This window comes from Pipistrellus hanaki (assembly GCF_964339955.1).
Source record: "Pipistrellus hanaki genome assembly, chromosome: 16".
Lineage (NCBI taxonomy): Eukaryota > Metazoa > Chordata > Mammalia > Chiroptera > Vespertilionidae > Pipistrellus > Pipistrellus hanaki.
The window spans coordinates 13,290,232-13,316,030 of record NC_140518.1 but is presented as its reverse complement, the minus strand read 5'-3'; the positions used below and the strand labels follow the sequence as shown (position 1 = coordinate 13,316,030).

At 55.0% G+C, this 25,799-nt stretch overlaps 3 protein-coding genes across 14 annotated transcripts; 2 read left to right on the top strand and 1 right to left on the bottom strand.

Moving 5' to 3' along the window:
- The first annotated feature begins 1,869 nt into the window (after positions 1-1,869).
- ASB16 (ankyrin repeat and SOCS box containing 16) lies at positions 1,870-7,196 on the top strand. The gene is made up of 5 exons (XM_084863674.1): positions 1,870-2,295; positions 3,246-3,513; positions 3,991-4,483; positions 4,818-4,931; positions 5,659-7,196. The coding sequence occupies exons 1-5, from the start codon at positions 1,995-1,997 to the stop codon at positions 5,842-5,844; spliced, it is 1,362 nt and encodes a 453-aa protein (XP_084719800.1). The 5' UTR covers positions 1,870-1,994; the 3' UTR covers positions 5,845-7,196.
- A 2,305-nt stretch (positions 7,197-9,501) lies between these two features.
- TMUB2 (transmembrane and ubiquitin like domain containing 2) lies at positions 9,502-14,381 on the top strand. 7 transcript variants are annotated; one of them, XM_084863614.1, is made up of 4 exons: positions 9,577-9,634; positions 10,443-10,548; positions 12,449-13,015; positions 13,145-14,381. In XM_084863614.1, exons 3-4 carry the CDS (start codon positions 12,474-12,476, stop codon positions 13,506-13,508), a joined length of 906 nt encoding a protein of 301 aa, XP_084719740.1. In that variant the 5' UTR covers positions 9,577-9,634; positions 10,443-10,548; positions 12,449-12,473; the 3' UTR covers positions 13,509-14,381. The 7 variants fall into 7 exon arrangements, with proteins under 7 accessions (XP_084719736.1, XP_084719737.1, XP_084719740.1 ...); XM_084863612.1 differs by lacking the exon at positions 9,577-9,634 and adding an exon at positions 10,010-10,281 and having other exon boundaries at positions 10,368-10,548; XM_084863610.1 differs by lacking the exon at positions 10,443-10,548 and having other exon boundaries at positions 9,502-9,634.
- An 82-nt stretch (positions 14,382-14,463) lies between these two features.
- On the bottom strand, positions 14,464-22,170 carry ATXN7L3 (ataxin 7 like 3). 6 transcript variants are annotated; one of them, XM_084863570.1, is made up of 13 exons: positions 21,797-22,170; positions 20,346-20,456; positions 19,916-20,048; positions 19,581-19,752; positions 19,297-19,394; positions 19,091-19,113; positions 18,745-18,811; positions 18,507-18,592; positions 18,115-18,183; positions 17,799-17,842; positions 17,469-17,540; positions 17,218-17,375; positions 14,464-17,124 (listed from the first exon to the last, which is right to left on the bottom strand). In XM_084863570.1, exons 2-13 carry the CDS (start codon positions 20,394-20,396, stop codon positions 16,976-16,978), a joined length of 1,122 nt encoding a protein of 373 aa, XP_084719696.1. In that variant the 5' UTR covers positions 20,397-20,456; positions 21,797-22,170; the 3' UTR covers positions 14,464-16,975. The 6 variants fall into 6 exon arrangements, with proteins under 6 accessions (XP_084719696.1, XP_084719699.1, XP_084719700.1 ...); XM_084863573.1 differs by having other exon boundaries at positions 18,745-18,790; positions 21,797-22,167; XM_084863574.1 differs by having other exon boundaries at positions 18,507-18,535; positions 21,797-22,164.
- Positions 22,171-25,799: the final 3,629 nt, after the last annotated feature.

The following is a 25,799-nucleotide window of genomic DNA, read 5'->3' as shown; positions in this document are numbered from 1 at the left end:
GGACGCCCACCCCACCTTGGCCCCTCTTGGCCCCACCTGGCCTCGCCAACTCCCAACCCTGGGAACCCAGCTGTGGGTGCTCAGTCCGGCCGTTGGTGGGGCAATTAAAACACTGAATGGGTTCCAACAGGGTTAATCACCGCTGTGTTTATAGAGGCGCCTTTCTCTGAGGATTGCTAAGCCCTCCTGTGCATGATCTCATTCCTCCTCTGGGATCCCTCACCCTGGAATAGCACCAAGAGGCTAGGGCCAGAGTGGGTGAACAGCAGGAGAGAGGCAGCTCCGGAAACAGCCGCGGCTGCCGCCGCCCACGTGGCAGGCTGATGAGTGTTTGCCCTGGCAGAGGACAGGGCCCTCAGTGAATGCTCACACACGAGAGGCCAGCCTGCTCTGTGCCAAGTGCCCTAAACACCATGTCAAGACCTACTGTGTGCCAGGCCCTGCTGGGACCAGAAACCTAACTGAATACATTCAGAGCCTCCTCCGGAGCCCACGCCCAGCACGGCAGATGCCCCTCTACAGAGACCCAGGCTCACAAAGTGCACGGACTGGGAGTGGGGGACCCGGGGCTGCTGCAGCGGTGTCCCCCAGAGCAGGTGGACTTTGAGGTGGACTTGAAGGGAAGCATCAGAAGAGAATTCCAAGAAGAGGGAATGGCAGGGAAGGGTGAGGAGCCAGGATGAGAATGCGACATGATGTGAGGCCAAACCAAGGATCAGGGGCTTAGTTGGAGAGGGGCAGTGTTAGAAGTCGGCAGAAGACTTCAAGCGAGGAATTAACCATTTTAGTTAGGTCATTCCATGGAGGCGGCGAAGCTGAGGGGTGGTGGTCAGAGGAGGAAGCAGGGGGCTGGGCCGGCCCCGGTTAAAGACATTGAGATGGGGACTGAAAATGGGAGGCCGGGAGCTGGGGCCTCTCCGGGCGAGGGGACCAGGGAGGGGAAGAAGTCAGAGATAACTGAGCGAGGGCTGCTGCAGAACCAGGGAGGGGGGGGCAGTGCAGGGGCCTGGGAGCCAGGAGCCTACAGCACTGAGGAAGACAGAGGAGAGCTGCTGATGCAGGGACCGGCACCCCTCCCTGCCTCCCCTCGCCTGGCTTTGCCACCTCACCCGCTAATGTCATTTCACGGCCTCATTCCTCCCCCTAGAGGCTCCTGGAAGCACAGCCGCTTTCTCCTGAGAGGGAATAGGTTCCTGGCTCTAAAGGTCTCATTGGTCCGAATGCCCAGAGTTGAAAGGTCAAGCCCTTGGCCCTCAGGCAGGCATGTGAGCCCTTTGATTTATTTTTAAAATATATATATTTTATTGATTTTTTACAGAGAGGAAAGAAGAGGGATAGAGAGTTAGAAACATCGATGAGAGAGAGTCATAGATCAGCTGCCTCTTGCATGCCTCCTACTGGGGATGTGCCCGCAACCAAGGTACATGCCCTTGACCGGAATCGAACCTGGGACCCTTCAGTCCGCAGGCCGACGCTCTTCCCACTGAGCCAAACCAATTTTGGCCATGTGAGCCCTTTTAGGTAAGGTGACCAGACGTCCCGTTTTTTGGCGGGGCAGTCCCGATTTTTAAAAACGGGACGTCTGGTCACCTTACTTTTAGGAGCTGGGGTGGGGTGAGGGGACTCACTGAAGGTAGTTTCTGTAGCCCATGGTGTCCCTGCTAGGAGGGTGGGGGGGGGCTCACAGCTGTCTTGGCTCTCACCTCAGACCTTGCCAACCCAAGGTGCTCACTCCTAAGAGATGGGAGGATGTGGGCCCTGGGTTCAGGGATGGGTATCAGCAGGGGCAGGGGCAGGGCCAGGGCCAGGGACTGGCCCAACACCTCTGCACCGGGATCAGGACTCTGGGCGAACGTGTTCACCGGAGATCCCAGGGCCTATTTATAGTCTCAGCTGCTGCTCTCTCCGGGCCACGGGGAGGGGGCAGGGTGGCTCCTCACAACAAGGGTGGTAGTCGCTGGCTCTGCCCACCGGCCGCCACCAGACCCCTTCCCATGGCAGAAGAGACCCTCCCCGCCCCCTCCGCCAGGCTGCGCGCTCTCCGCCTGCAGCGGGAGTGGCTGGAGTGGGAGGACAGGCGCAGGGCAGCAGCCCAGCTCTGCCAGAGCCAGAGGTGCCCCCCAGGTTCTCCGGCCCGCCTGGCGAGGCCCCACCGCTCCTGCCGGGACCCAGCGGTCCACAGCGCCCTGCTCTCCGGCGACCTGCAGCAGGTCCAAGCCCTGTTCCAAGACGAGGATGCCGCCAACATGATCGTGGAGACAGTGAGCAACCAGCTGGCCTGGTCGCCGGAACAGGGTAGGGAGCAGCAGGTGTGGGCAGAAGAGGAGGAAGAGGGAAGAGGGGGTGGGGAGAGGGGGAGGGGAGAGGGGGAGAGCCCCAAACACTCCCTGCAGTCCATAAACCATGCTCTCCTTTCCCACTGCCCGTCCCAGTTCCCTGCTAAACAGCGGTGAGGCATGGTAAGTGGTTTATATGTTTTTTTCAGAATTAACGTTATGTGAACACATTAATGACATAAGAATACAAGTATATTCTTATGCAAATTTTTATGAATATATATTCACACATGGATATTTTTTCTTCCACAGAATGAAATTATAATCCACATGCTATTTTTTAACCTGATTTTTTTTCATGTTAAAACATGTCAATAACCATAAGTCAACATCATATTTTATATAGGGGCGTAAGTTCTCCTGTATGGGTATACCATGATTTATATAACTAGCCCCCAAATAGGTTGGAGAGAACCAGTTCCTTTTTAAAAAAATCTGTTTTATTGATTTCAGAGAGGAAGAGAGAGGGAGAGAGAGATAGAAACATCCGTGATGAAAGAGAATCATTGATCGGCTGCCTCCCTCAAGCCCCACACTGAGGATCGAGCCCGTAACCCGGGCATGTGCCCTTGACCAGAATCGAACCTGGGACCTTTCAGTTCGAAGGCTGACGCTCTATCCACTGAGCCAAACCGGCTAGAGCAGTTGCCCTTATGGTTTTAAAGAGCAATTAATTTTTTTCTCCGACACACATACTATGCGTTGTCACAGACTGACACACTGTTCTAAAAGGCTGTTCCGATTTACTCCCAAACCAGGGCTTGAGTGAGCTCCTCTCCACAGGTACAACCTGTTAGGGAGTGTGTGCTCAGCCAGGGGCACAGAAGGAAGACCAGCATCAGCTGTTCACCACAGCCTGCCCTGCTTCCGCGTCTCACCCCCACCCCCCAAACTGTCTGCTCTCCACAGGGCTCTGGATACTGACCCCCAAGACCAAGCAGACCCTGCCCCTCACCATTGCTGCGGCCCGAGGCTACACCGACTGTGCCCGCCACCTCATCCGCCAGGGAGCCGAGCTGGATGCCCGGGTTGGGGGCCGGGCTGCCCTGCACGAGGCCTGTGCCCAGGCCCACTCCGACTGCGTGCGGCTGCTGCTGGCCTTCGGCGCCAGAGCCAACGTGCTGTCTGAGGAAGGCACAGCTCCCCTGCACCTCTGCACAGCGCCCGAGTCCTTACAGTAGGTGCTCAGGGCTTGATGTGATTTGGGGAGGGGGTGGGTGTGTGTATGTGAAGCTCACAGCCTGGAGACAGGTCTCATTCTACAGATGAGAAAACCTCAAAAAGGCTTAGTGACTTGTCCAAGATCAGCTGCCTCCTGCACACCCCCTACTGGGGATGTGCCCCAAACCAAGGTACATGCCGGTGACCGAAATCAAACCTGGGACCCTTCCGTCTGCAGGCCGACGCTCTATCCACTGAGCCAAACCGGTTAGGGCTCTAACTAACTGGGCTGGTTTTTCACGTGGAAAGTGAAGATGCTCCTGGTGACTTCCATGGGCCTTCCCCAGGGGGCCTCCTGTGAGCCTGATGGCGGACACCAGGCTCGCCCTCGGGTGCAGGGGGTGGGGAGAGGGGGTGAGGGAAGACAGGGGTGCTCTCCGGCCAGGCCTTGGTCCCTCAAGACTTGCCTGGGTCCCTTGCGCCCGGCCCCCAGGTGCGCCAAGCTGCTGCTGGAGGCGGGAGCCGCCGTGGACGCGGCGGCGGGGGACAGCGAGGTGACAGCCCTGCACGTGGCGGCGGCGCGCGGCCTGCGGGGGCACGTGGCGCTGTACCTGGCGCACGGGGCCCGCGTGGGGCTGCGCACCAGCCAGGGCGAGACTGCGCTCAACGCGGCCTGCGCCGGCGCCGAGGGCCCCAGCGACGGCCGGGAGCACCAGGCGGTGGTGCGCCAGCTGCTGGAGGCCGGGGCCGATGCCCGGGCGGCCGGCCGCAAGCGCCACACGCCCCTGCACAACGCCTGTGCCAACGGCCGCGGCGCCCTGGCCGAGCTGCTGCTGCGCCACGGGGCCTGCGCCGGGGTCTCCAACGCGGCGGGCCACACGCCCATGGACTGCGCGCTGCAGGCCGCCCAGGACGCCCCCGGCGGGGAGCCCGAGGTCCTCTTCCGGGCGCTGCTGGACTATGGGGCCCAGCCAGTGCACCCTGAGGTGCGTAGGGGGAGCCTGTGGAAGGGGGGCCCAGGTGGGTGGGGGGATTGTGCCTGTGGGATTGCCCCCCCGCGGGGGAGAGCCGGGGCCAAAAGCCTGGCCCTGTAAGCCCACCTTTTGTGGCCGAGGTCTGACCCCATCTTGGGAAAGACTGCTGGGGGCTATGGGGGGAGAGATGCAAAGGAGAAAAGGGGTTCCAAGGAAGCTAGCTGGGGCCAGGAGGTCATGGTGAACTGAGCATGGGAAGTAGGAGAGGCTCAGACCACGGTCTCTGGTTTGGACCTGCCCCTGGTTGGGAAGAGGCATGGTGCCCAAGACCCTCTTTGGATTCTAGATGCTGAAACTCTGTGCCAAACTCCCTCGGGCCCTGGAAGTCCTACTTAACGCCTACCCCTGTGTTCCATCCTGCGACACCTGGGTGGAGGCAGTCCCCCCGGAGCTGTGGCAGGTATGTCCATCCAGGGGCACAGGTCCAGCCCGGGCTCTGGGCGAGATGGAAAGGAAGGTTGGGCCCCAGGCGTATCCCTCCAGATTGGGCTGGAGGAGGACAGGCAGAGGGAAACCCCGAATTCTAGGTTCCCTCTACCCCCTGGCAGCTCAGAACAACCTCTAATTCCACACCCTCTCCCGGCTCTCTTACCTGCATCTGCGCAGACATTTCTTTTTCTTTTACTAGAAAATATTTTTATTAATTTCAGAGAAGAAGGGAGAGAGAGAGAGAGAGAGAGAGAGAGAGAGAGAGAGAGAGAGAGAGAGAAACATCAATGATGAGAGAAAATTATTCATCGGCTGCCTCCCACAGACCTCACACTGGGGATCAAGCTTGCATGTGCCCTTGACCGGAATCAAACATGATATCCTTCAGTCCGCAGGCTGACGCTCTATCCACTGAGCCACGCTGGCCTGGCATTTCTTAGGCATCTCTGACTCCGTGTGCACTGTGCCGGCATCTTAGGAGTGGGGATGGGTGCAGAGATGGTGGAGACAGGGCTCTGCAGTGTGGTCCCAACACCCATGATCCCTGCTGGGCCTCTCTGGCTCTGAACCTGAGTCTGTCAGGATGCATCAAATTTTACATGTTGCAACATCCTGGAGCCCTACCGCTAGGTAGCCCCAGTTGGAAGGGCAGAATTAAGGGTCCTGGGCCATCTGACCCTGTGCCACTCACGGCCTAGGAGCATGAAGCCTTCTACAGCTCGGCCCTGGCGATGGTGAACCAGCCCCGGCGGCTGCAGCACCTGGCCCGGCTGGCTGTGCGTGCCTGGTTGGGGAACCGCTGCCGCCAGGCTGCTGACCGCCTCCCGCTGCCCCAGCAACTCAGGGACTACCTGCTGCTGCGTGTGGAGGGGCGCATCCAGTGAGCACCCTGCCGGGCTGCTCCCACAGCGTGTCCTGCTTTCTCCATCCACCTTACTCCCTCCCACCCCACCCTGGACAGCCAGACCCTGGGCCTCTGTTTATACTCCCTGTCTCTCCACTGACTCCTTGAGACAACTGCTGGCCAGCCTTACCTGAGCTTCAGCTCATCTCTGATGGAAATGTCTGCAGACTCAGACCTCACCCATCTCACCTTTGCCTAAGTGGATGATGCCAGGAGGTGATTATTATTGCTGTAACCCTTCATCTTCTGCTGCCCATATGTCTTTTTTTTTTTTTTTTTTAAATATATTTTATTGATTTTGTACAGAGAGGAAGGGAGAGAGATAGAGAGTTAGAAACATCGATGAGAGAGAGTCATCGATCAGCTGCCTCTTGCACACCCCATACTGGGGATATGCCCGCAACCAAGGTACATGCCCTTGACCGGAATCGAACCCAGGACCCTTCAGTCCCCAAGCCGATGCTCTATCCATTGAGCCAAACCGGTCTCGGCCATATGTCTTAATTCTATAAAGAGTGACAGGCTCTGCCTCTAGCTGTACTGCCTCTGCCCAACTTGTCATTGTTATTTGAAGGGAAAACCTCACTGCCTGGTCTTAAAACCCATGCTCTTGAATCCCTTTGTTCCCAGGTGTTCCCCCTCCTTGACACACCCTCCCCACGTTCTTTTTCTTTCCCTGATTGAAGCTGATATCCTCAAGACAGCTCCATTTGATCAACCTAGCAGGTAGCCTTCCTTGGTATGATATCTATTTAAAACATTTTATTGATTTCAGAAAGGAAGAGAGTGAGAGAAACATCAATGATAAGAGAGAATCATTGATCGACTGCCTCCTGCACGCCCCACAATGGGGATCAAGCCCGTGACCCAGGCATATCCCCTGACTGGGAATCAAACCATGACCTCCTGGTTCATAGGTGGATGCTCACCCACGGAACCACACTGGCTGGTGGTATCATATCTATTCAAGAGCCTGTCTTCTCAACTAGGCTTGAACAGATATTTTGGTCAATGGTTGTTGGAGGAATAGCTACATGATGCCTGGGACCCATTTATGGTTGCATTGTGCTCCCCCCCACACCCCAGTGATGCATGGTGTCTGAAACAGTGGCCACCACACTTGTGATCTCTGAGGGTCTGTGACAAGAGGACCAGCCACCAGCTGTTACCTGCCCCCTTCATTTCCTCTTCTGGTTCCAGAGTCAAATGCATCTTCTTTTTTTTTTGGTTGTGACCATTCATCTTCTTTTTTTTTGGTTGTGACCATTCATCTTTAAGAGGAAGCTTTTCAAGCCTCGCTAGTTTTTATGAAAGCAAATAAATGATTTGTGCACAGTACCAACGTGTGAATGTGGTTGGGTTGAAATGAGACAGAGATACCTATCACTCCATGTTTATTTCCCCCACTTTGTCCTCTTCCATGGTTCCCAAATTTCCTGCACTGAGCAGCTGTCACTCTTGTGATAGCAACAAGATCTCATCCCAGCCCCTGAGCCTAAAGTACCCACTGTGGGAGGGAACTTGAGGAGGGACCCTGGGATCCCTAGCCATTCCCGTTTGCAGTCATGTGCTAAACACGTCAGGAGTCCTGGAGCTGGCTTCCTCAGCTGTCGCCCAGGCTCCTCTCCTATGTGGAGTTGTACCTGCAGAGATGCCCTTTGACTAACACAGAGCAGATCCATCCTGCACTCTGGGGGAGATGGATCTGTTTACCTCCTTATGTGGAGCAACATTCTTTCCTTTCTTGACATTTTCACTTTAATTTCACAGAGCCAAAGGCCCAAGAGGAGAGGATGAAATCCTCTTCAGTCCTGGGCCCACGCTGGGGGCCTCCTTCTCAGGAGAGGATGCTGAACTGTCCATCCTCTCCCAGCTACAACTACAAGGTATCTGTTTAAATAAAACGAAAGATACCTGTGAAGATGTATATTATTTGGGGGTAGGGCAAAAGCACAAAAAACATTAATAGATATGGATACAGAAAAAGCTTAATGAAAACACCAAGTCATACAAACAACTAAAAGGCAAAATATTGGAAAATGTACTGCAGCTAAAAGATTTTATTCTCCTGATCTGTGAAAGAATAACATCCGTTTTTATTACCAGTGTTGATTTGGTTTCTCTACAGTGTATATTAAAACAGTAATATGGCTGAAACCGGTTTGGCTCAGTGGCTAGAGCATCAGCCTGCGGAATAAAGGGTCCCAGGTTCGATTCCAGTCAAGGGCATATACCTTGGTTGTGGGCACATCCCCGGTGGGCGGTGTGCAGGAGGCAGCTGATGGATGTTTCTCTCTCATCATCCATGTTTCTAACTTTCTATCCCTCTCCCTTCTTTATATATATATATATATATATATATATATATATATATATATATATATATTATTGTTTTTTTACAGAGAGAGTGATAGAGAATCAGAAACATCGATGAGAGAGAGTCATTGATCAGTCGCCTCTTGCACATCCCCTACTGGGGATGTGCCCACAACCAAGGTACATGCCCTTGACCAGAATCGAACCCAGGACCTTTCAGTCCGCAGGCCAACGCTCTATCCACTGAGCCAAACTGGTTTCAGCCATATTACTGTTTTATTTTGAATTTTTAAAATTAAATATATTTTATTGATTTTTTTTATAGAGAAGGGAGAGCAGAAACAGTGGGTAGAGCGTTGGCCTGTGGACTGAAGGGTCCCAGGTTCGATTCCGGTCAAGGTCATGTACCTTGGTTGCAGGCACATCCCCGGTAGGGGATGTGCAAGAGGCAGCTAATCGATGATTCTCTCTCATCGATGTTTCTAACTATCCCTCTCCCTTCCTCTCTGTAAAATATCAATAAAATATATTTATTTAAAAAAACAGTAATATGATATTCCACTAGGTTGGGGGAAATTTTTTTAATGGCGGGGATATTTTTAAAAATTATGTTTTTATTTATTTCTTGATCCAAATGCCAGTTCCACCGGTGTGTTCAGTTGGCGAAAATTATCTGAGCTCTTCGCTTATGAGTTTGCCGTTTGCATTATTTATAACATAAATAAATTGTTTACCAGAAAACAACCCAGCACGTCTTTAGAAAAAAACTTATTTGCAAAAATCTGGGTAAGTTCTTGGAAGCTGAACCTTTTCTTGGCTCCTGCATTTCTTATGTCCTAAACCGCCCCTGAATCTGTGTCTTCTTTGAAATGCTTTCTTGCATAATTTACCCAAGTTCCACGCTACCTAAGGCCGCTTTCTCGGAGCTCCGGATAGTAACTAGTCTCCCAGTTTGTCTCCCGACTAGCCCTGAATTCTTGGAGCTCGGAGAGACCAGACCTTACTGATCCCGCTAACTAACCCGGAACAGTAATAAATCCTATCAGACAGGGAGCCTAGGAGCAGGGCCGGAAGAGCAAGATTGGGAAGAGGGAAGTTCCGCCCAACGGTGCCAGCCAGCTCAACCTTCCAGACCCGGAACCACGCCCCCTACAAGCACCGCCCCCAACTTCCTCCTGACCCCACCCCTCAGCTCAGGGCTCCTCGGGCCCCGCCCACTGGGAGGGCCGAGATCCCGCTAACAATGACTCCGCCTCTCCTTCCGCTGAGAAACCCGTCCCTTTTAAAGAATACGCTTATGCCAGCCCGCCTTACGTAGCGTTTGCGTCATCAGTGCAAGGCGAGGAGGCGGGACTTCCTGTCTCTGGTTCTAACAGCTTCCGGGAGAAGCCGGAAGAGACTGGACCCTGGACAGAATCGGGGTAGCCAGTCCCTTCCCCGGCCCCTACGGAAAGGTGAGTCCATCGGCCGTCCTAGAGAAGTCGAAATACTTGGTCTGGCCGTTTCAGGTGAGGTCCTCTTTCCCTATCCGGGCATAGTACCGGTCCGATCCCTTCTTAATTTCCCATGACTCCCCGCGTACACAAGCCCCGCCCCCAGCCCCCCGGCCCCGCCCCGGAGTTTGAGGGGTGTGGAAGGTTTGTGACCCACTCACCCGACTTTACCCCTCACCGGCTGGGAGACGTGGGCTCGGGCTCGGCGGCTGGGGCCAGCAGACCTTTCGGCCCACGGAACCCTCTCCTGTGAGAACACGACCGCCCAAACGCGGAGCCTTCGCTTCCAGGAAAGGCAGGGACGCCCCCTCCGCCCCGCCAGGGTCGCCCCCAGGCTGAGGAGAGAGAAGGCCTCTGAGGCAGAAGCCCTGGGGTCTTGCCCGGCCCCCTGCCCATGAAAGTTTCCTGTGTCAGTGCCTGTCTTTTTAGCCTCCTCGCCAGTTTCCTTTTCTGTAAATCGGTGTTAATGACATTAATCTTCTCACCATCAGGGGTTAGTCTTGTGATAATTACCACCATTTATTTATTGAACAATTGCAATGCGCCAGGCACTCTGCTAAGTATTTTGCTTTGATATTTTCCCGTCATCTTTAAAACAACTTTATGAGGTAGGTACAGTTTTTAGCAGGGCAATAATGGGATCAAGTTTTTTAAAATAACCCTCACCTGAGGATATATTTTTATTGATTTTTAGAGAGAGAGGAAGGGAAAGAGAAAGAAACATCGAGAGGAACATCGATGGGTTGCCTCCCCTATGCGCCCCAACCAGAGATCGAACCGGCAACCTAGTTATGTGCCCTGACCGGGAATCGAACCCACAACTTTTTGGTGTAAGGGACAACGCTCCAACCAACTGAGCCACCCAGCCAGGGCAGGTAGGTACTGTTTTTAATCCCATTTTACTTACGAGAAAGCTGACGTTCTGAGAAAATTATCTGAAATTACGTAGCTAGTAGGGGGCAAGACGAGGATTATAAATTAGTGGTCTTTTCCCCAGAATCCAGAGCTTATATATAAATAAGAATGTGGTAACTGGGCAGATGTTGATACATTCCACACATATTTTTTGAGCAACTCCTATGACATGCTGGGCACTACAGCACATGGACAAATACATGTGATCCTTGTCGTGCAGGAGTCTAGCCGAGAGAGTGGACAGGTAGATGCATATGAGTTTTATAGTTGCTGCGAGCATAGTCTGGTAATGATAGTCATTAGGCTGGGTTTGCCCAGGGACCACGGTGAAAGCAGTCCAAGGGAAAGAGTAGGTACTCCAAGGAGCAAGTCGTGATCTTTGCCTTTCCAAGAAACTGCTGAGGGAGAACCAGACAATATGAAGAGAGATGGAGGTATGGATTGTGACAGCTATTTTGGGAGTTTTCCAAATCTGATCTACTCTGGTAGTGGTTTTTTAAGTTGTGAGCCTATAGTGATCCAATAGGGTGGTATGTCTGATGTCTGTCCTACTTTGCTCCACAGAGCTTGCCAGAAAAGCTTCATAGACGCATACACAATGCCTGCTGTATAGTGTTTGCTGATAACCTTTATAGGGCCAACGGGGTTTTCTGACTTTCTTGTCCCTTGGGGAGATCTATGGAGGAAGGGAGAGAGAGAGAGAGAGAAACATCAATGATGAGAGAATCATCCATCTGCTGCCTCCTACATACTCTTACTGGGTATCGAGCCCAAAACCTGGACATGTGTCCTGACCCCACCACCTGATTCCTGGGTTGACACTCAGCCACTGAGCCATATTGGTTGGGCTGAATCTGCTTTTGATGATAAATTGATTTTCTTTGGCTCTTCACCTCTAGACCATGAGCTAGGTTCTTTTCCTTCCTTTTTTTTTGAGGTGGGGTATTAAATGAGACAGTCTGGCAAGAGTGGTTGCAGTATGCCTCCAAAGGGGCTCCAAAATAAAATACAGGCTATTTGATCTCTCTGGGGTCACCTTGGAGGCTCTTCAAAGAGGCAGTTGCTTGACTAAATGATAGACGTCTTAGAGAAACTCAGGGCTCAAAGAAGCAAGTGTTTTCCCCAGCTGCCAAAAAAGCAACAAGCAATTGCAACAGCAACACAGCTGTAAGCTTTTCCTTATGATCCATGTTCATTGGGTGGTTGGATTGTGAGAGAGGAAGGGTATGGAATTCGAGTTTCACAATAGAGATAAAGGGTAAGTCCTTAGCTTTAGGTTGGGAATTCAGAGTTAGGAAGGTTTTCCCCTTCTGCAGGACAATGAACTCCATTTTGAAGCTAAACTAGAAACCAGATTACCCACTAGCCAGTTTGGCTGTGGATAGTGTCAGCCTGCGGACCAAAGGGTCCCGAGTTCGATTCCAGTCAAGGGCTCGTACGTTAGTTGTAGGCTCCTCCCTGGCCTGGGGCCTGATTCGGGCACATGCAGGAGGTAACCAATTCATGTTTCTCGCGAATCGATGTTTCTTTCCCTGTCATCAACTCGCTCTAAAAATTAGTGGAGCCGATACCGGTTTGGCTCAGTGGATAGAGCGATGGCCTGTGGACTGAAAGGTCCCAGGTTCAATTCCGGTTGCGGGCACATCCCCGGTAGGGGGTGTGCAGGAGGCAGCTGGTCGATGTTTCTCTCATTGATGTTTCTAGCTCTCCCTCTCTCTTCCTCTCTGTGGAAAATCAACAAAATATATATTTTTTAAAATCAGTGGAAAAATATCCTTGGATGAGGATTTTAAAAAATAAAAAGAAACCTGGCTGCAACCCCATAGGCCCTGCTGATGTTATCCCTCTTTGTTCCTGCAGTGTGGACCCTGTCAGCAGCCAGGCCATGGGACTCTCTGATGTCACCCTTATTGAAGGTGTGGGTAATGAGGTGACTGTCGTGGCAGGTGTGGTGGTGCTGATTCTAGCCTTGGTCCTAGCTTGGCTTTCTACCTACGTAGCAGACAGCAGTAGCAACCAGCTCTTAAGCACTATTGTGTCAGCTGGCGACACATCCGTCCTCCACCTGGGGCACGTGGACCATCTCGTGGCGGGCCAAGGCACCCCAGAGCCAAATGAACTCCCCCATCCATCAGATGGTAATGATGAGAAGGCTGAAGAGGCTGGAGAAGGTGGCAGAGACTCTGCAGGGGATTCTGGAGCTGGAGGTGGCATTGAGCCCAGCCTTGAGCATCTCCTTGACATCCGAGGCCTGCCCAAAAGACAAGTGGACCCAGAGAGCAGCGGCCCAGAAGCCCCTCTGAGATCTGAGGATAGCACCTGCCTGCCTCCCAGCCCTGGCCTCATCAATGTGCGGCTCAAATTCCTCAATGACACGGAGGAGCTGGCTGTGGCCAGACCAGAAGATACTGTGGGCACACTAAAGAGGTGAGTGAGCTGAAAGTGGGAGACTTAATAAGCCACGTCCCCAATTTCCCCCCATTTGCCCTGCTTTGTTGGTTCACACCTGTTTTGTCTTCTCATTCTTGCTTCTTTCCTTCTCTTTCACCTTAACAGTAAATACTTCCCTGGACAAGAGAGCCAGATGAAACTCATCTACCAGGGCCGCCTCCTGCAGGACCCAGGCCGCACACTGCGTTCCCTGAACATTACCGACAACTGTGTGATTCACTGCCACCACTCACCTCCAGGGTCAGCTGTTCCAGGCCCCTCAGCCGCCCTGGCCTCCTCAGTCACCGAGCCCCCCAGCCTCAGCGTCAATGTGGGCAGCCTCATGGTGCCCGTGTTTGTGGTGCTGTTGGGTGTGGTCTGGTACTTCCGTATCAATTACCGCCAGTTCTTCACAGCACCTGCCACTGTCTCCCTGGTTGGGGTCACTGTCTTCTTCAGCTTCCTAGTATTTGGGATGTACGGACGATGAGGACATAGGGAGAAAATGAAAGGCACGGTCTTCCTCCTCATAGCCTCCCCCTTTCCTGGCCAGAGCTGGGCCCAGTGCCTGGGAGGGAGGGATGGAAAGGATATGGTGGGCTCTCTTCCTTAGGACAAAGGAGGCCGGTGTGGGGCCTCCCCTTCGTGTCTACGAGGGTATAGACATCCCTCTGTGCAAGCACAACTCAGGAGAAACGAGGGTGTCATCTTCCTTCTCTTTAGGGCCCTGAAGTTCAGAGCCACCCTGGTGGCCCAGCTCAGTGGGGAGCCTGGGCTCTGAGGATTTCCTCCTGGGACCCTAGCTCTTCCCATTGTCCTGCATGGTTGCTCCTCGGCATTCAGGCGCCTGCCAGGGCAGTGTAGCATGGCCCCAGCATAATCCTGTAGGGAGCCTGGAGCATCTTTCAATTCCTTAGTGGAATAGCCATCTTTTGACTGAAATCACACAGGCAGGAATGAAGGTTGTAGCTTGTCCTATAGGCACCTAGCTGCCCTCTCCCTTCTCCCTCTACCCCTGTAGCAGGAATAGAGTGTTCTCCATGTTCTGGACAGTTTCCAGTGTTCTTTTTTTCAAAGCACTTTGCTTGCATTCTTTTTTTTTTTAATAGTCCTTTATAGAGCTCTGTCAGGAAGGGGATTGGGGCACAAAGCCAAGCCCCCAGCATTGGGAGAGGCCAGGCCACAGCTGCTGCTACCTTAGGCCTAAGGCTGTAAGCAAGAAACGGCTCTGGCTCTCAGCCAGTGACCAGCACTGCCCAGCTCCAAGGAGCTCTGGGTATGGAGCACTGTGCCCCAGGCCCTTGTCTGGGGCTGTTGGATGGAGGGCCAGTGTCTGTGACTGAATAAAGTTCCATTTTGTGGCTATGGAGCTTCCTTCTGTGACATTAAGAGAATGGCTTTGCTCTGCCTCCAGCAACATGGTAATGAGGGTGGGTAGGCCCAGCTACCAACGGGAGATGCAGTTTATTTACACCAGCAGCCATGAGGGGCAGGGGAAATACACAGCGTTTACAAAGTTAGCTACCTGTACAAGATGGATTACATATGCAAAAATAAAAATCTCAAGACCACAGGACAGCGTGAGCCCCCTCCCCCCTCCCCCAATGACCCCAGCATGCGGTAATGCCAGGCGGGTGGCCCCTGGGCATGCGGGGGGGAGTGATGCATGGAAGGAAAAGCCACCGGCCATGGAAATTAGTACAGAACCCCCCACACACACTCAGACACATGATAGGATACAGGGTGGACGACACCTAGCCAGGGTGGGAAGGATGGGAATTGAAACCCACACAGCCTGCTGTTAGAGGGAGGGGACTGGGGAGCTCTTAGCCCCTGTTCAACTACATGGTAGGGGGGCATACTCTCCTGGGAAGGAAGGGATGGGGATTTGTTCTCTCGGGGTCCCCGTCGGACCAAGCCCATCTCTTACCCAGCTTGGGCAGGGGGCTCTGCCCTGAGGGTGGCCTGAGGAACAAAAGGAAGTGGATGTGGACAAACCCGTTCCCAAACTACTTCCCACTTCTCTCTCCTCCAACCAGAAGGGGAGAATGGGAGAGGCCAGAGGGGAAAGGGTATATTAGGGCCTGAACTGCAGCTGCCTCTCAGAAGGGAGAATGGCCCCTGGCCTTCCTCCCTTCACCTTCAACCTACTTCCAGGACGTCATTTGGAAGCAGGCTGGAGGCTGGCTGAAATCCTCCTTTACCTCTGGCTTCCCCTTCGAGGGAGAAGACTGGGGGCGGGAAATGGGGGAGGGCGGGAGGGTGTCAAGAACAGAGGAGCCCAGGCCCCAGAATTTATTCTAACTCCTGACAAAATTTGTTTGGCTTCTTGAAAAATAATCACAATTCTTGGGTTAAAAACAAATTTGCAACCAGGCATCTGCCACAAGTAGAACCATCCCAGGGGGAGGTTGGGGTTCCAGACAGGGTACTGCAACCCCATCTATGTTGCTCCCTTAACCCTCTAGGATCCCTAACCCAAATCAGTCCAACAAGTCCTGGGTACGAGCTACCCAATGTGGGATAACTCCTCCTGGGAGGAGGGCAGGGGACACATCCAGCAAATGCCAGAGAACTTGGCTTAGGGTCAACTCCACCCGTGTCAGTCAGCTCTGCTCCCAGCCCAGTCTCATTCCTCCAACTCGGCTCCCGGGAGTGAAGGTGCCCGCATGGAGGTGGGATTGCACATCTCTTTAGGATGTAGACCAGGCAGGTGGGCACACCGGCATGACAGTCCACAGAAGGGCAATGCCTAGACATGATATCCCTTCCCCTCTACTGATAACCCAGAGCACAGAGATTACCCTCTTCCCACCCCACTCCTAGCAAAGGGGAAGAGGTAAAGATCAGGATTTTCCTCAGAGCCCCAAACCACAAGTACAGAATAAATAACTTAAAAGCGGCTAAGGAAGGGGAGACAGGGCAGGCTTTGGAGGCAGGAGCATGGAGAGAGGAACTGAAGCTGGTCAAGGTGAAAGAGAGGGGGTAGCAAGCAGCAGTTGGGAACATGGGCTGCCCTGGAAGGCCAATGGGGCAGGGTAGGCAGGAGGAACATGGGGCCACCCCAGGAGGGTGAGGCTGAGCCCCTTCCTGGGGCAGGGAATGAGGTAAGAAAACATTTCAAATAAAGCAGCACCGTTCCCTCTCACCTTGGGGCCCCACTCCTCACCAGCCCTGGGTCAGGGAGAGAAGGCAGGGGGAGTCATTTTGATACACAACTCCCTCCCCCTCCCTCCCCTGGCCCAGTCTTTGAAGCTGTAGAGGCTGGAGGCCCTTTCCTGGCACCCAACAACAAAAGGACAGCTCCTGCTGCTGAGGAGGCCCACGGGGACTGAGGGGAAGGGCTGCCCCTGTGAGGGGCAGGGAAGGCAGCGGCAGTTCTGGACGCCTACCTCAGCAGACAGCTCACTGTGCCTGCCTACCCCTGGGGTTTGGGGCATTTGGTAGGATTCTGCACACAGACAGGACATGCCCAGCCCTGCCCCTCAGCTCCAAGCACCGGACCCATTCACATTGCTGAGGGCAGCTGGGGGCGGCCCCCTCCAGGCTCAGCTTCTAACCCACAGCCTCCCAGGTAGCCACAATGCTCCTCGGCAGGGCTTAGTCCAGTTCCTGGGTTGGGGGGCAGGCAGTGCCCTGGCAGAGTGCCCAGGTCAGGCCCCTGGCCTAGCTGGACATCCAGTAACTCACAGAATAAATATGAAAACCGCCGCCCCACCAAACTTATGTCCAAGGCATAGTATGTCCAGGTCCGAGTCCTGCATGCCGAGGGGCCGTACTCCTCGCAGAGGATCCCGACACCCCCCAGGGGCGCATAACTGGATCCTCTGCCTGCCTGGCCCACCAAGCTTCCCAAGCCCAGACCCCCAACAGCCGTCCATGTGCCAGGCTATGCCACCTGGGTGGGGGTCGGGAGAGAGGGCTCTGCTCAGCCAAAGGCTATCCCTTGCACCCAAGTCAGTTGATGTCATCGTAGATGCTGGGCGTTGGGGGCGCCGGTGGCTTTGGCTTTTTCTTCTTGTTAGAGCCCAGGCCGGAGGCAGTCCCTACCAGGCTCAGGTGGGATTTCTTTTTCTTGGTTTTCCGTGACTCAGAGCTGTTGGTACCTGGAGAAAAAGAGGCACAAGGAATGAGGGCAAGGTTGTGGCAGGACACAAGATGCCCCCACTCCTTTGTTTGGACCCAGCGGGATCACCTACCTAGACCCCATCCCTGATTCTCACTCGTCTTGGAGGAGCCTGAATCAGAGGGTGAGAGATCCGAGGAGCCATCCCACTGAAGCCGGCTGATCAGGGCCTGGCTGTCAGTCATGTCAAAGCTGTCATTATCCAGAGAACTCTCGACCTCTGGAAGGACACTGGAAAGGGGATGGGCCAGAGAAGAGCTTTACAGATACCAATTATCATCCTAACCTTTCAAAACCCACAACCCCTCTCGGAGGGTCACTTACGCGGAGGGTCCAAGGAAGTAAATCCGCACGGCTCGCCGCTGCTCATCGGTGTGCTGGGGGCAGCGCAGGGACCTGGTGGGGAGAGAATGATCAGACCCTGACCAGGCAGGAAGGGCCTAAGTGAGGCCCCTCCCCTCAGCAGAGGTGGGAGGGATGGACAATAGGGGAGGGATGAAAGGAGAGCCCCCAGATTGTGGCCTAAGGCCTGCTCATTAGAGGAGGGGAGGAGAAGGGTGGGAACCCCTTTGCTCAAGTCCAGGGGTACTCCCAGCCCATGCCCGGGGTGAGTGCAGGAGGGCCCCTGGCCCCCTTTCTAGGCTCCGAGCTCACCTTGTGCACATCTTCTTGGTGTGTTCAGAAATCACCCCACATTGCTGGAAGAGGAATATAAGCTGAAAGGAGGGATGGAGGAGAACCTACTCTAGACACTAGATGTTTTCTTCGGTATAAATGCTAGACAGCACATGCAGAAATGGCCCCAAGGTGGCCAGAGCAGACGGTCCCAGACCACCATTGGCCAGGAAACCTAATTCCTGAGAAAGAACTACTGGCCCTGATTGCTATGTCGCCAGCTTTCTCCAGGGCCCTGACCACTGCCTGGGGCCTCAGCCCACTCCCAACGGCCTCCCCTTCCCTGGTTCCTCACCGTGGTGAGCAGGCTACGCAGCTCCTCCGGTCCCAAGGTCTCATAGCTGATCCCAGTTGAGCTGTTATACTGGGGAGAACCAGAGGTACAGGTTAGAGAAGCAGCAGCCGAAGAAAAGAGAGTGGGGATGGGGTGCAGACCAGTCCCTCTCAACCTTTTCTAAGTAAGGAGGGCTTAAGACTTCCCAGCAGCTTTTCCTCAATGATTCCTTCCATCCCACCTGCACATGGTGAGGGGCCGGGGCCCAGAAAGAACATAAACATGCAAGATCTAAATACCCCATTGAGTGCTTCTGGCTGTCAGCATTCTGATCCCCACTTGTCTAAATCCCACCCAACCCACAACAAGGAAAATGAGAGGGAACCTAAGAGGGGCAGCCCCTACTCACTCACCTTAAAAGGATCCGAATTGCTAAGTTCCCCTGAAGAAGAAAAAAGAAGGGGAAGGGTGTTTGATGCAGAGGTACAGACAGAGAACCCTGAAAATAACCAGAGAGGAAGTGGGGGTGATAGAAGGATCACAGGCCCTCCCTCGATACCCCTGTCCCCCAAGCCTCCCACCTCCCAGCCCCCAGCAATGAATCCCAGAAAACACAGCTAGAATCGCTAAAGTTACTACAGCCCCACTTACCATTTTTGTGTTTTAAAGACTTGGATCTTCGAGGGGAATTGGGGTTCTGGAATGGGAGATACCATAGCTTTGGGGAAAGGGTAACGATAAGGGGGAGCCGAGAACCCAGGGAAGGAAAAAAGATTTGACAAAGAAACATCCTCAAATTTCTACTCTTTCTACCCATTCCCACAAACCCATCCTCCCAAAGCCTCTGTGCCCTCCTGCCCACCAGACACCCTCAGCCCAGAACCCAGAGGTACCCAATGACCTCAGACTCGAGTCAAGATACCCGAGGGCTCCCTGCCCAAAGGGGAGGGTATCTGTCCTTTGCCCAAATTTCCCTCATGCTTGCCCCGGCTCTCACCTTGTCTGATTTTCTCTTCTTGGCTGTGTAGGACAAAAGGATAAAGGGCAGGGTCACTTTAAGTTCCCAATCTAAGGGCACCGAAAGAAAAGTACAAAACTACGTTCTCTGCCCTCATTCACAATAACAAAATGTAGTTTTGTTACCCAATTCCCCCTTATGCCTTACCCCCAATGCCCTCCAAGTTTCCCCAGATCCCCAAACACCTTTTTTCTCTGAGCCATAGGACCAGTCGTTGTCATTGATGTCATCGTTATCCTCTTGGTCACTCTCAGACTTGTTCATGCTGTTGCTATTGGCAATCCTGACAAAGGCAGACAGAGAAAGGCCAAGGCTGCCACCTCTCTCTTACCCCCCTAGAGCGGAACATCTGGGGCCAAGCATGACCCACCCACCCTCTGTACCCTACAAAGGCCCCCAAGAGACTACACCATGTGATAAGCTGCAAATGATGAGCAGCTCCGGTTTTACCCGGAGGAGGAGCCCTCACCGGCGGTTGGCGATTCGGCTGCTGTTCCGACCCATTCCCAGGCACTTCTCCAGATGGGGGGCAAAGCGGGAAGCGGCGATGCTGCGGCTGCAATTGGGGCAAACGCACTCCTTGCTCTTCCACTGGTTGAAAACCTGTCCAAAGATGTCCAACCCCGGCTGGTCCACGATCTCTGGGGACAGGAGAGGCGGGGCGATCAGGGTGGGCATTCCCACCCGTGGCCTCTTCCGACTCCCTGCCTGAGCTCACAGGAGCTCCAGGCTCTACGTGTGACATGGTCTCCAGAGGAACCTCCGAGCACTACCAGGACCGCTCTCTTCAACCCCGAAGCTCACCAAAATCCTTCATGCTATCAGGATCCGTGTCGTCCAGGAAGAAGTAGCCACACTTGACAGCCCGGTGTACCTCAAAGCAGAATCCCAAACAAGAATCCTCGACCAGGTCGGCGTATATCTCCTGAGCGATGGCCTGGGTGTAGGGGAGAACATCCACAATCACGGGAGTCACGGCCCCGTGGACTGAAAGCAACTCTCACCAACCAAATCTCCTGCCAGCTGGGCCTGGCCAAAAATCATGCTTTCTTTGCCATTTCTCCCTTCTTGACTTTGCCTTCTTTCTTCTGGATCCTTGGGCCTTTTCAGCTGGCCCTATTCCATTTAAGGAACAAGGCTGGCTACCCAAATTCCTCTTTGGTTTGGATGTCAGATATTACAACGTGGAGACATCGAGAGAAAGAACCAGAGGCACACGTGGGGGAGCCCTCACCTCTAGTTTGCTGTTATCCAGGCCAGACAAAGACATTTCCTCCATTTTCATTTGTAAACTCTTGTGGAGACGGCGCTCTGACTGCTCATAGCACAGCGGGCGGCAACACGGCTGCACACATGGGAGTGGGGGTGTTGGTATGAGTCCAAGGCACCTCTGAACACTGCCACCTCCCCTCCATACCTCGATGCCCAGAGCCTAATTCTGGCATCAGGATATACCCTCCCGAAGGCCTAGGCTAAGTCTGGATGGTTCTTCAAGGCCTGAAACCCAAATAAGGCCTAGTCCTTCCCAGGCCTTAACTCAGGCCCTGGCTCTGCTGCTAATCAGAGTCTGGGTCTATAGGAGGCAGCAGCTCACCCCAGGTCCCCAAAACTCAAAACCCTCTTTGATACCCATGGTGCAATGCAGCAGGGGGAGGAGAAGGAACTCTAAGGCCCCATAGGGTGTGGCAAAGAACTGCACAGACTCCTAAATACACCCCCCCCCCCCCCAGGCTCTCCTTAAGAGTCACCTCTGCTTTCAGCCAGGATGTCCACTTGGGGGGGTACTGCTACCAGAAGTAGGAATGGCCCTAAGACCCTACAACCTTCACCCCAATGACTTCCCTTGAAATAAGCCTTCCACTGTAGGAGGGAAGCAAGTCCACCGAGCCCTAGAGCTAAAAGGGGCATTTCTAGTCACCGTGAGCAAGAGGGGGCAGAGCCCGGTGGGATGACATGCCAGGAGTGGGCACTCCCCTTACCTGTTCTTCTTTTAGATAACCACCCTCCCGCCCTCAGGATCTGCCCGGAAGTCTCTCCAACAGCCCCAAAGTCCAGGAATTCCCACCAAAGGATTCAGAAACAGTGCCCACAGTGCGGGGCCCCTCGGAACGGTGGGTGCGAGTGGAAGGAGCAGCCGGCCTGGAGCGGGGTGGGGACTGACAAACGAGCCGGGGGCACTTGGGAGGGTCGGGGGCCGGGCCTCGGCTCGTCCCCCGTCCCTGCGGCACTGCTGCTGCATCATACCGGCTGGGGGAGGAGAGCCGCGCCGCCGGAGGGCCGGCGCCGGCCCGGGACAGCCCGACCCTCCGCGAGCGGACCGAGCGGGGCGCCTCCCGGCCCCTCTCGGCTCCCAGCCGCCGGCAGCCCCGGCCGGCCGGGGAGAGGATCCGGGAGGGTGTCTCTATTGTCCCGGGGGCTGGGGCCTGGCTTCCTAACAAAGGCCCCGCGCCCCCTCCCCGGCCGGCCCTGCCCCGCCCCGCCCAAGGGGGACCCAGCCAGGGGGAGAGCAGGGGCCCCCGGCCGGGCCGGGACGCCGGGGGAAGCCGGGCGTTTCCGCGTCGGCCCGGGGGGAGGGGAAGGGGCGCTGACCCAGACCTGGGGGGGGAGGGGGCCCAAGCCCCGCCTCGGACCCCGCCCCCCGCCTCCCGCAGGCCCCTCCCCCGTCCGTCTCCGTCCCGTACTTACCCCGCCCGGGGGGCCGCGCCGGGGCCCGGCGGCCTCTCAGGGCCGCGTCCTCCGGCGACGGCGGCGGCGGCGGCTGCTCCGGAGCCCCATGTCCGTCGGTCCGTCCTCGCCTCTCCCCGGGGCCCAGGGCCCGGGGCCGGAGGGTCGGGCCGCCCCCCCGCCTCGCCGCCTCACCGGGCGGCCATGGCCCCTTCCCCTCCCTTCTCGTCCCGTCGCCGCCTCCTCCTCCTCCTCCTCACCTCACCCCGCCCGCGCGCACTCCGCGCGCCGTCCGCGCGGCCCTCCCCCCGCCCCCCACTCCAGCCCGCCTCTCCCGGGCGGGGGGTGCGGCGCGGGCCCGGAGCGCGCGCGCGTGCCGCGGCCGGAGGATGGATGGATGGAGCGGGCGAGAGCGCGAGCGTGCGCGCGCGCGCCCCTCTCCCCCTCCCTCCCTCCCTCCGCGCGGGCCCGAGGCCAGGCGTGAGCGCGCTCCAACCTCCTCCTCTTCCTCCTCCCGCCCCTCCTCAACACCCCGCCCCCGCCCTCCCTTCCTCTTCCTCCTTTCGCTTTCGCGCGCCCAGCGATGGCTCGCGCCTGCTACGAGGGCCCGAGCGCGTGCATCTGCCCCGCGGCCGCCGCTCGGCAGCATTTGCTCCGGGGGGCGGGGACGGGCGGGGAGGAGGGGCGCCACGCCGCCGGCCAAAGTACCGGCGGACGAGCGCGGGGGCGGGGCCGGGGGCGGGGCCTGCCGGAGTCGGCTCGGCCAATCGCCGCCTCGCCTCGGCCGGGCCGGCCCAATAGGTTGGCGGTGAGTGGGGCGGCGTTCAAGGTGAGGTGCGCGGTGCGTCGGGGGCGGAACTTGGTGCCGTCCCGGCGGCTCCGGGGCGGGGGCAGCGGGTGGCGTCTAAAGAGAGCGCCGGCTCCCGGCCGGGCCCGGGACGCCTTCCGGCCCGGCTCCCCCGCCCTCCCCTCGGGGCTCCTGGCTCGCGCCCCCAAACCCGGCGTCGACGCCTAAGCGTGCAGCCACTTCTGCGGAGAGGCCGGAGTGAAAGCGGGGCGCGGTTGGCACCTCGGGGCCAACGAAGCCGTGGCGCTGAAGGGGCTCGTCTGAACCTCCGTCCCCCCTGTTTCTGGATGTATGTCTCAGCTTCCTCCAGGCCTGCGAACCCCAAAACACCTGAGAGGAGGGTCCTCCGGAGAGGGCGGAGGCCGGTCTCCGCGGCTCTGGGCAGAGCGTCCTCCCCGCCCTCATCCTAATATAGATCCCACACCTGCTCGCTTTTCCTGCTTCCGGAGCCCACGCTGGACCCCACCCCCACCGCGTAGACTGCCTGGCACCAGCCAGACCCTCCCCCGATCCAGCGCTGGTCTCCGGGTGTGCCCGCATCCGCCCGCTCCCACAGCCCGCTCTACCTTCTGGCCTTCCCAGCCTCCGGCCGCAGTGGGCGTTTAGACGGGCGCTCCCTTCTCGGTCACTCTTGGTGTCTGCAGTCCTGGAACGGGGGTTTGACAGCCCTCTCCCCTCCGAAGATGAGATTAAACGAGGAAAGACTTAAATCATGGACTTGGGGACCATCATTGGCTCTTTAGTTTTTAGCAAACATATATTAGAGAAGACTGTAGTAAGTGATTAAGACCAGAAATCAGATTTGAGGGTTTTTTTTTGTGGTTTTTTTTTTAGAAATCAGATCTGAATTTCAATCTGTGGGTTTGACAAATGAGCTTAGGCAAATGGACTCTGTTGCCTCAGTTTCCTCTATTGTCACTGGATTTAAGTTGTGAGGGTTGACACACCAGTACAGTGACAAGGTTAGCTCAGTGTAAGTGCCTGGTACGTCTTAACTGTTACTCTTATGGCGCTCTGTAAGAATTCTTACCCATGCTGGGATGCAAACATGAAATATAACAATTATACTCCCCCAAGTCAAAATTTGTAGTGTAGACAGTCTTGTAGGGAAATAATCACTAAACCACGTGATAAAAACCGAGAGGGATATACATAGGAAACAGGTGACCAGAATGAGGGTTCAAGTGATGTAAGAGAAATGGTGGGTCGGGAAAGGCTGCTCGTAGTAGGAAACGAACCAAGTCAAGGTAAGCCACGCTTCAGAAGTATGGCTCAATCTGGAGACAAACTGGAACATAGGAATTGGTGGGGAAGCAGCAGGGGGTGAGGAGGTCAGATCACACAGGACTACGGGTGTGCTGAGGAGTCTGTGGGCTTGAACGCTATACGCCATGAGGCGTCTTCAAGGGGAATCCTTTGAACAGACTTGCATTCCAAGTCCATCACTCAGGAATGTGGAGTCTACAATAGATACAACCTTAGAAGCAGTAGGTTTTTATTATCAATTGAGGTGTTGGAATAAAGGGGAGAGACCCTGAAAACCCCTTTCACCAAGATGGGATAACTCTGAGGAGGAGACGTGAGGGTACAGAAGAATGACAAAGTTCATTCTGGGATATATTGGACTTGCTGTGAAATCAGCTGGTGGAGACTCTCAGAGGTGGTTGAACTTGGGTGCAGAGTCAAGGAGTGAGGCCAGGCCAGGGACCTCCACAGTGTGAATCCACTCCCATGATGTGGCTTCTTCTCTAAAAACACCTAGTATATCCTGCCCTGAGGAATTTACACCTACCCAGGAAGCCTTCCTGTCTCCTCCATTTGCCTGAATCCTTCATCACTTACCCACCTGTGGCCATCCTCAGACCAAATTCCTTTACAACTGGATGGTACCATTCATTCAGCACTTGGCCTGGGCAGCTCTGTGGTGGTGACCTCTTTGGGCACATGCCCAGTCTCCACAGTTAGCACCAGTCAATAAACACTAAGGACTGCTTTGGGTAAGGCCCTGGGTTAAAGAGAGACATACTTGTCCTAATAGAATTTACAGCCTAGCAAAAGCCTGATGTGGAAGAAATAAAATTGAGTGTGATGGCATCCAGGTTGCTGAAGAAACAAATGTCATGGAGATTTTTTGGGGAGAAGTCTTCCCTGGAGGGAATGGTCTTTTAAATGGAGTCCTGCCCAGCTGGTGTGGCTCAGTGGTTGAGGCTCGACTCATGCACCAAGAGGTCACCAGTTCAATTCCTGGTCAGGGCGCATGCTTGGGTTTCAGGCTCGGTCCCCAGTAGGGACTTGCAGGAGGCTTGTTGATGTATCTATATCTCTTCCTCTCCCTTTCTTTCTAAAATCAATTTTAAAAATATTTTAAAAAAATAATTCTATATAATAAAAGGCTAATATGCAAATCGACCTAAGGCTGAATGACCGGTTGCTAAAATGCACACTGACCACCAGGGAGCAGATGCTCAATGCAGGAGCTGCCCCCTGGTGGTCAGTGCGTTCTCACAGGGGAAGTACTACTCAACCAAAAGCTGGCTCACGGCTGTTAGTGCAGCAGCGATGGCAGGAACCTCTCCCACTTCCGCAGCAGCGCTGAGGATGTCCAACTGACTTAGGCCCGCTCCCCGCACCATCAGTCAGACATTCCTGAAGGGTCCCGGACTGCGAGGGCTCCCAGACTGTGCAGGCCGGGCAGAGGGACCCTCCAAGTGCATAAATTTTGTGCTCCAGGCCTCTTGTTTTAAAAAAAAATACAATAAATGGAGCCCTGAGTTAACCTCAGTGGAAGGATGCAGAGGGAACTGTTATGTGGATAGGCAGAATGTGTACCGGCCCGGGAAGAGAGTGGTATGTGTGGTATGGATGGCTGGTGTGGCTGAATCGGGGCAGAGAGGCCAGCAGGGACAGCAGCTCCCCCTGGGCCATGTAAGCCATACTTATTCACGATTCAACAAATCTTTCCTGAGTGTCACATGTGTGCGAGGCAATTTTACTTGGCAGAAGTTGAGCAAAGGTGTGGACTACTGTAATGAACAAGCAGATGAAGAGTATCTTCTACTCGGGGAGATAGAAAATAAACAAATACATAAACAAGGAGCTGTAGGACAAGGCCTCTCTAGAGAGGGTGGTCAGGGAAGACCTGTTTGTGAGGTGACAGTTGAGCTGAGGCCTGAAAAA